Here is a 10,000-nt window from a genome sequence, read left to right on the forward strand (position 1 = left end):
GAGAAGGTTGCCATAGAAACGCCCCCCCCCCTCCCCCCCCCCCCCCTATCGAAAAGCAATTTAGTCTGCATATCGGTGCATGCGAGGACTCCTCTGCCAAGCAGTTTGGGCCAATGAATATTTTAGCGGATAAATATGATCTGGCAATAGCGGTGTGCGTGTCGGAGAATAGCGGCCGCTTGCAGAGATAGCGGAGCACGCGAGCGACTCCCGCGCAGGGACGCGCCGTCCCGGACGCTCAATTACTCTCCGTAATGCGGGTCAGAGATGCGAGGCGCCGTCTGGGACGACGTGAGGGGCGTCTGAACGGGAGACCTGCAACACTCATCAGGAAAAGCTTTGGATGAGATGGATTACTTACACACCCACACGCGTGCACACACACACACACAAGCACACACACACGCACACACACACACTCACTCTCTCTCTCTCTCCCTCTCTCTCTCTCTCTCTGTCTCTCTCTTTCTCTCTCACACTCACTCACTCGCGCGCGCACACACACACACACACACACACACACACACACACACACACACACACACACACACACACATCCACACACATGCGTGCAGACATATACGTGTCGGAGAATTCTCCAGTGGGGGCGGGTGGGATTTCATCATACACACACACACAGATGCACACACACAGACACACACACACACACACACACACACACACATACACAGAATAACACAGACAGATGCACTTACATACTGTACAGGCATAGACACATACATTTGCACACACACACACATACATACATACATACATGCATACATACATACACTCACATACACACACACACACATGTGGTGGAGCTCCCTAGTGAAGAGGGGTGGGATGTCGTCCAAAAGCACCTCATGTTTTACTTCATGTCATCCCCTGCGAGAGGTTTGGTTTCCTTATGTGCGATATGAAGGCCCGAGTAAGCCTCGTCCATTATATCCTCTCTGTAACCAAATACAGGTGTGCAGCCATAATCACATGCAAGAATAATGTGTTCGCGTTTGCTTGTACACTGATTCCTGTTGTCTCGGATGTGTAGCGTTGAATCTCTCCGCTGGTGTGTTAATTGGGAGGCCGGGTTGTCCTCAGTTGTCCAGGTCAGGGCCGGGCTGCTACCCTGGTGGCTCTGCTGTCCATCGTTTACGGGCCTGTCTCAGGCTGCCCACGGGGCCTGCTCTATAAAGGGCTCCTGTAAAAGATGAAGGGCTGAGTGAGCACAACTGACCCAAGACCTGACCCTTCAGAACCCCATGACCTGACTCCCCCCACATACACACACACACACACGCACACGCACACACACACACACACAGATCCAGGTCCAGCGGTGAGATCACTGCAGTCTGGTCTCCTCATCTCTCTCCGAGTCTCGCTGGAGCCAGGACGACTCTTGTCTTTGTCTCTCGGCAAAGTCATCGGACATGACATGGCTTTAATGTGACATTCCACCAAACAAGCCTTTTTTATAGAGGGGAAACCAAAGTTTTCCACCCCCCCCCCCCCCCCCCCCCCCGTTGTAAAATGAGGTTGAGCTGCTCTCCAAAGCTGTATAGGAGGCCATCCCCCTACCCCAGTTTACAACTCGGCATGAGACGCATGTCTTAGCTTAAAGTGTAAAATCACTTCGAACTGAGACATACGACTGAGTTTCCTTTCCAAGCAGACTGTGCTCTTTAAAAAAAAAAAAACATGGCGAAATATGGAACGTATTACTGGCTTTATAGAGCCATGCAGTGGTACCAATCAGAACCCAATCACTGGGGCAGTAAATCACTGTGTCGTGAATTACTGTTGTCGGTTGGGGGCATTATTACTGACTGGTTAGCGATCTCGTTATATCTGCATCCATGTTTGGAACGGAGCCAGAAAGACTTGTGAAGATGTTGTGATTACAGTTGCAGTTTGAATGAAAGCAGTGAGGTTTACATAATGCATGATTCGAAATACGTGGCTGGCGTTAGATGAGAAACCTCAATCACAAAGCTATCAGCAAATTAGAGTTGATGCAGAAACTTCCAGAAAAAAAAAAATGAAGACTCAGCGTTAAAAAAAAGAGAGACCTGCTACAGGAAGGCTTCATAGGAGTGCTTGTGCTCTCTACATTGTGCTCGGGGCGAATCTCTGTGTCTTTGAACAAGCGCTTCCTTTGGTGATGGCCAAAAATAGTCACTCTGCTGTTTTCATCTCCGCGTTGAAAAGGAACGAGCGCTTCTTCCTTGCCAGCAGAACCGTGTTACACATGCTCTTTTGTAGGCCTCGCAGCCCTCTTTGTGAAGTGACGTGTCGTTGTGAAATCGGGGCTGTGGCTGACTGTGTGAGTGTGTGGTGTGTTTCTGTGTGTGTGTGTGTGGGTGGGGGGGGGGGGGGGGGGGGGGGGGGGGGGGGGGGGGGGGTGGGAGAGTGTGTGCTTGTCTTCACTGGTGCTTTGGCATAGGTCTAGCGGGCCCGAGGCCGGGGGTGGTGGTGGGTGAAAGCGGATCTGTCGGGGAGTCGGGGCAGGAACAATGAGCGCTGAATGGGCCGCTGACTGCAGGAATCTCTTCCACTTGAGATCGCTCAGCAGGGCCCTCCGCTCTGCGGTCAGGGGACGACAACAGGGCCGGGACCTCGGCGCGGAGGGCAGTTGACTCCTGCCCAGAGCTGGCCCCGATCCGGCCCTGCCGCGGCCCCGGAGTCGCCGGCTGCCGCTGGTTTGACTGGGCATTCCACGGAAGCAGTGGAGTCGGGGGAGTGTGAGTAACAGGATTGGCTGGAAGTCTTCATCAAAGATGGATTTTTTCCCCCCTCTTTTGATAGCGCAGAACCTACACTAGCACAGCGAGGCACAAGGAACAGGGAACACGGGGAACGCTGCTTAATTATCTCTGTGTCAGTGAGCTTTATGTGCAGCTTCTCCTCACGGCTGCTTCCCCAACTGTGAACAGTAAAAGCAGTGATTCAGTTATACTTCACATTCACCAACACAGTTCGGTACATTGCCTATTTGTGCGTGTGTGTGAGTGAGTGAGTGAGTGAGTGTATGTATGTGTGTGTGTGTGTGTGTGCACATGTATGTTTGTGTGCGTTTGTGTTAGCGCATGCATATGTATGTGTGTGTGTGTGTGTGTGTGTGTGTGTGTGTGTGTGTGTGTGTGTGTGTGAATGAACTTGGACTAAGAGGCAGAAACACCACAGCTTCTGACCCCTAGTGCCTCTTTGAATTTGTCCTAGATGACCTCCATAACCTCTCTCTCTCTCCCTCACTCCCTCCTTCCCTCTCTCCTTGCTCTCTCTCTCTCACTCTCTCCATCTCTCGCCCTCATCTTGTCTTGTGGGCATGTGATGTTGCATAGTTTGCCCTTTTCCTTTCTATACCACAACCACAATTTTGTCAATCCAATTTGAAGCACATGAGTCTACATCTAGACCTCTTTGGGTGTGGATTTGAATGTGTCTGTGTATGCGTGGTGTGGTACTGTATGTGTGTTGGTGTGTGTGGGGTTTGTGTGGTGTGTGTGTGTGTGTGTGTGTGTGTGTGTGTGTGTGTGTGTGTGGGAGAGAAGCTAATGGATTGTTAGTATGGATTTTCAGGCCTGACTCCACTCTGGACTGTTAACTGGCTCCCAGAGGGGCGATATTGGCACTCCTCTTCGGCCGGCGATGAGACAAGCCCGAATCCCAGAGAGCTAACGTGTGCGTGGCGGGAAAGAGAGAGAGCGCGAGAGAGAAAGAACGAGAGACAGAGAACGAAGAAGAATCAGTGAGCTGGAAAGTCTCCCCTGACTTTTGTTTTTGCTGGAGTGTTGAAGCCCTAATCAAAGTAATACCCTCCGGTGTCTGGGCCTTATTTGTATTCATTAAAAGCTCCATTAAAATAGAATCTAGGACGTGTCTGCTGACGGAGGCCCAAGTGCTGCTGTCTGTTGCCGTCATATGACTGCGAGCAGCCGTGTGTGCAGTGTGTGTGTAGTGTGTGTGTGTGTGTGTGTGTGTGTGTGTGTGTGTGTGTGTGTGTGTGTATGGAGCATGGGAATGGGAATGATTACATTGACCAATATGGCTTCACATTCCTGCTTGGCTCTTTCCATGTACTAGAGGGAGCTTTTCTGGTGGTGGTGGTGGTGGTGGAGGAGGCTCTTTTGCTCTCTTTTGCTCCAGAGATTTGTGAGCGATGGATATTTTTCATAGCGATTGAGCAAACACAATTTTACTTAAGCACATAAGAACCTTTTGAGAGCTCTCGAAATGATGGAGCTGCCGGCTCGGTGAAGGGGGTGGAGAGCGATATCTCCACACCTCCCGAGCGGCTCGTGGCCTCTCACTTTGGCGTCTTGACGTCCAAGAGGAGGACGTTAGTGTTGGCTGGACACCTGCAAATCAAATCACCACGACTTCTTTTTTTGAGGGTGGCGAAAGCGTTGAGACAGGCGATGGCGCTGCTTTAAGGAGGTGGGTGGGGGTGGAGGTGGATGGGGGTGACGGAGCATGCGTGATTACAGCCCGAGCAATCAGCGATAACAGGAGACGTGCTCCGCGTTCCACGTGTACGTCTCCACGCTGAGTGATTTACTCCCACCGTGCGCCACTGTGAAGTGCTTGCCAGACGGCTCCGGGGAGATCACACACACACACACACACACACACACACGGTTCGGCACTAAATCATCCGCGGCGAGGAGAGCGCCCAAAGTGGGATCCAAGCCCTCTCCTGCTATCACTCCACCCAGCCAGCACAGCACAGTACAGCACAGCACAGCACAGCACAGCCAGCCCAGCCAGCCCAACGCAGGGACGGGCTGCATCCAGAGCTCTGACGGCTCTGGGTGGGGCTGCAACAGGCCTCCCAACGCCATCGACAGCTCCACACCCTGGGGCACGGGTCACGCACGGGGCATGGGTGTTGTGTGCTGATTTATGGATCATACCTTTATCCGAAGTATCGAAGGAGAGCTCATTTCAGTGAGGGATGTCTTTTGGAATAAGACTAGGAAGATGAATTGATTAGGACACGGGATACGAGCAATTTGTGAAATAGTTAGACCTGATGCAGTGTTCACCACTGAGACTATAGATTACAGTTAGCTGCTCTCTATATTTAGACAAATGGTCTTTTAATTGATCCCCACAGGAAAGGGTTGGTCCAAGTACTGCAGAGAAATATTAGGATTGATTTCATACAAGCCCTCGCTCTCCTCCCTACCACTCGACTTCTTCACACGCCTTTTCCAGCACATTACAAACATCCTTTGCGAAGGATCACAAAGTGGTGCCTTGATGAAAAGTGGAGAAAAGTTGTTGCTTTACAGTTATTTTTTTCTCTCTCTTTTTTTCTTTTTTTTTTTTTGAGGCAGCCTCGGCTAACGGCCCAGAGTGAATTTTCCAGAGTGAAAGAGATGTTTTCCAGACTTGGTGCTGATGATGAGCACTCAGGCCTGAAAGAGGGAGAAGAGAGAGGGAGAAGAGAGACAGAGAGAGAGAGAGAGGGTGAGGAGAAGGAGGGAGAGTGAGAGATAGGGTGAGGAGAGAGAGAGAGAGCGAGAGAGAGAGGAAGATGAGGAGGGAGGGAGAGAGAGAGAGAGAGAAGGAGGGAGGGAGAAGAGAAGGAGGGAGAGAGAGCAAACACAGAAGCAAGCGGCTGAGCTGTTGACCATGGCCAACCTCGAGGTTTTTGTTGGAGCGGCCTCCTCACGCTGGTGCTCTGAGAGCCCAGAGCTGCTGCTGTCTGCTGTCAGACACACTCTCACGCATTCTAGGTCACATAACACTGAAGATATACATTTCCCATCATATACACACACACACACACACACACACACACACACACACACACATAGACACATACAATTCTGTTCGAAGGGCTGAAGCCGATTCCAGCTGATGTGATGTCATTGTTTTGAGTAGAGTGCAGACAGGAGAGTTAATCAGTCTGGGAGGAGACAGATAGACAGTAATGGAGTTGTCTGGGCTCTGGAGACTATACCCTACTTGCATTCACTCCTCCATAGACATACACACACAGACACACACTCACACTGACACACATACACACATACACACACATACACACATGCACACATATACGCACACACACACACACACACACGCGTGCGCGCGTGCACACATATACGCACATACACACACACACACACACACACACACACACACACATATACGCACATACACACACATACATACACACACACACACACACACACACACACATATACGCACATACACACACACACACACACACACACACACACACACACATATACGCACATACACACACACACACACACACACACACACACACACACACACATATACGCACATACACACACACACACACACACACACACACACACACACACTCAATTTCCATTTCCATATATTGTTATTGGCAGCATCTACGGATACATATTTGTACAGTTGGCAGAAAGCACGTTGACACTGGCCAAGGAATAAAGAAAGACAGACTCATATATTCCACATCCTCAGGGCTGGTGATCAGTTAGTGCAGTGATAAGTGACTGTGGTCTGCTGTAGCTGCAGTAACAGGGACACAGCAGCGGCTAATCCTAGTGGCTTACGCTGTTGATTTCTATATGGAGCCTTGTTGTTACGAGCCTGGTGCCAGAACTCCTACCATCATTGCTGTCAAAGCCTGTGGTGTGTGTATATGTGTATCTATGTATGTGCACATATACTGTATATGTGTATGAGAGAGTGTGTGTGTGTGTGTGTGTGTGTGTGTGTGTGTGTGTGTGTGTGTGTGTGCCTGTGGGCATGCGGCTTTTTTTAATCATGCGCATGCTGAGCAGAGTGGTCCATGCCCTTGGAAATCCGATGGCACCTACAGCTGCACGATTACAGAGACAATGTGACACATAGCTTCTTAGTACCCCCCTGTCCTCCCCCGTCCTCCCCCTCCAATTCAGCTCCCCTCCCACCCTCCTATTTTGTTAGCGCTGGCGTTTCATGTGCTTTTGTTCAGTAGATGGCAGGGAAGCGCGCGCACGCGAGAGAAAAGCTCTCCTCTTGAGTTTCCTCAGATGTCAGCTCCTTTTAAAGTTTCCTCGTCGTCGGACCCCGCGAGGCTGTGTGTGATTTCAGCCTCTGGGGCCCGGGAGCACCGGCGTCGCCCGCCGCTTAATTCAACGCGCCACATTTTCAAGTCCCTTTAACACATCACAGGGCGGCGAGCGGCGGCAGCGGAGGCAGCCCCGTGCGCTCAAACGCGCTCGTTTGGTGTCTCATTTGGCACTTTCTCTCGGCTTTCAGGAGCGCAATAATAGCGGCGTCTGCAGCCCCTAATGGCCGTTTAGGCAGCGGACTTGAAAGGCGGGCCTGTGAGAGCGGAGGTTTCTCTGTTCGCCGCCGAGATAAGTGGCGTTCTGGTGACTGTTCCCGTTTGCCTTGTTCTCTGCTGAATGCTGCGTTTGGTGTTCCCAGAGACCTCATGTCCCTCTTTTTGTCTCCCTCCCTCTCTCTCTCTCTCTCTCTCTTCCTTTTATTTTCTGCCTACCCCTCTCCTATCATCCCTCCTTCTCTCGCTCTATCTCCCCTCTCTCTTTCTCTTCTCTTCTCTCTCTCTCTGTTGCAGATGAAGCTGTGGAACAAGTACAAGGTGACCAGTATCCCCTCGCTGGTGTTTGTGGACGCGGCCACGGGGAAGGTGGTGTGTCGGAACGGCCTGCTGGTGGTGCGAGATGATCCAACAGGTAAGGAGCACAAGCCAGCAGCTCTGTCTCCAGAGCCTTCACCACCTCTCAGCACTGCAACCCGCCCAGTAACTGCCCCATAACCGCCCTCTAACTGCCCTCTAACTGCCCACTAACCGTCCACTAACCGCCCAATAACTGCTCAAGTGCATCACCAGAGGACATGGTCCCAGTGTTTTGGTTACGGGTAGTTTTGCCAGTAGCTGCTGTCATGCAGAAAGTGCAAGTCTTTCATTTTATTATTCCAGTTGATTCTGTTTGAAGTTGGTGTAAGTGGGACGGATCCTGCTTCCAGCAGTCCCAGTATCCAGTAGAAAATGCATTAAATTATTTATTTTTATACCGCCAGTTGATTCCATTGTTTTAAAAGTTTATGTATGGTCCCAGTCTGCACCCCCCCACCCCCCCCCCCCCCCCACACACACACACACACACACATACACACAACACACACACACACACACATACAGTACACAACCACCCCTCACGCCCTCTCCCCCTGCTCTGAGGCTCTGTGAACCCTGTAGTCCCTGATTCTCCACAGCCCAGAGTGACGGTTAGCAAGCGCAGGCTCACATTCCACGGCTGGTGGAGAGCCTTGTCATCGGCAGCGTAAAATCTCAATATTTTGACATTCAGCTTCTGGAGTCAAATGGAATCTTGCGTTTCGTTCCCCCCCCCCCCCACCTCTTTTCTCTTCCCGGTATTCAGGAGCCAGGGCTGGCTGGCTGACTGGCTGGCTGGTTGGTTGGGTTGGTTGGCTGGCTGGTTGGGGGAGGAAGGGAGAAATGATAATTGCACCGCATCTCTTTGGAGAAGAATGGAATGGGTTTCACAGGAGGGGAGAGAATGACAAGATCTTTCCCCGCATAATGAATTCCAGTCGCACCAGTAACTTGGAATCATCAGCTGCATGAATCATTAAGCTGCTGCACTGCGTTGGCTGGTCAGGGAGCGAGAGAAAAAGAGAGAGAGAGAAAGATAAACGTGCCTCCTTCCCCCCTTCTTCTCCTCTCTTTTTTTTTGTCATTTATCACCCGTATCATGTGTCTAAAGAATTCCTTCTCCCCTGAAGCATTAAGGTGGTACTGTAGGCTGTAAATTACCACCGCAATAAACATGGACACGGCAGAGGACAGTCTGCTGCAGGCTCTGTACTGTTACACCCTCCTTGATGGCATGGAAATCCACTTTTACTCTGATGGTTGTTTTCTCTCGCTTCAAGCTACAGTTTCTGAGGAGTACTTCAGAGGTCTGTTTAATATGCAGCATCATTGGCATCATTAATAACAGATGCTCACAGGAAAAAAAAACAAAAAAACAATATCTGGCACTTCTCCTGCGCTCTGTAATCTGCCTGAGCCATTGTGATTCAGCTGTGTTTAGCAATCAGAGACCTTCCACAGAAACGGCCATCCATATCGGACCATTAGTCTGTGTGTGGGAAGAGATGAGTCTGAGTTTTGTCTGGCCAATGCAACCTGAACCGCTAACACGGCTTCCGCTTACAGCAGCCTTTTAAGGTCTTATTTATCTTCCCTGAAACTCCCCACCGCTGTCTAAGAACTGAAATAAAAGTCTTTATTTATTCTCCCCGAAGGTCATTGAGGGTAGTCCTCATTTTCAGTGATGCCGAGATATGTTGGAATAGAGATACACAGCTGGTAGTGTCTTGCAATCTCTTGATATACTGTATGTGTGTGTGTGGGGGGGGGGGGGAATAAAAATGAAAAAAGGAAACCATAGAGAGAGCAAAGGGCCCTGAGCTGTCACTGTAACCCCACTTCAGATTGCAACATGTGTGCCGGCCGTGCATCTGTTGCGCAGCCTCCCCTTCGCCTGGCGAGGCCCGGGCCGGAACACAAAGGGCTGGTGTGATGGCCGCTGTGTGGTCACAAGCGCGCGGATGACAAAAACACAGGCCCCCATGTGCATGTGTTTAATCACTAATGGGCCTGCCAGGAAGGGTGGGGGTGCTGGGGGAGGAGAGGGAGTCATAGATCTGCAATGGAGACAGTAATCAGAGCTGCCTTTCTCTCTCTCTTTTCTCTGGCTGTGTCTTTCTCTCTGTTTGTCTACCCCCTCTTTCTCTCCCTCTCCCTCTCTCTCTCTCTTTCATTCTCTCTGATTGTCTCTTTCTCCATCTATCTCTCTCTTCCTCTCTCTCTCTCTCTCTCTCTCTCTCTCTCTCTGCCCCCTGTGTCCATTCAGGTCTGGAGTTCCCCTGGGGGCCCAAGCCCTTTGCAGAGGTGGTGGACGGACCCCTGCTCCGGAGCAACATGCAGACG

General features: G+C 50.9%; 1 protein-coding gene across 1 annotated transcript in view; it reads left to right on the forward strand.

Annotated features, from left to right (window-relative positions):
- The window catches only part of nxn (nucleoredoxin), a 57,904-nt gene that overhangs the window by 35,684 nt on the left and 12,220 nt on the right, over window positions 1–10,000 (forward strand). The window contains exons 2-3 of the mRNA XM_062552932.1: window positions 7,595–7,712; window positions 9,924–10,000. The exon at window positions 9,924–10,000 is cut by the window's right edge and continues 57 nt beyond it. Of these exons, the coding sequence (XP_062408916.1) occupies window positions 7,595–7,712; window positions 9,924–10,000 (195 nt within the window). The remainder of the gene's footprint in view (window positions 1–7,594; window positions 7,713–9,923) is intronic.

This window comes from Sardina pilchardus, chromosome 13 (assembly GCF_963854185.1).
Source record: "Sardina pilchardus chromosome 13, fSarPil1.1, whole genome shotgun sequence".
Taxonomy (NCBI): domain Eukaryota; kingdom Metazoa; phylum Chordata; class Actinopteri; order Clupeiformes; family Clupeidae; genus Sardina; species Sardina pilchardus.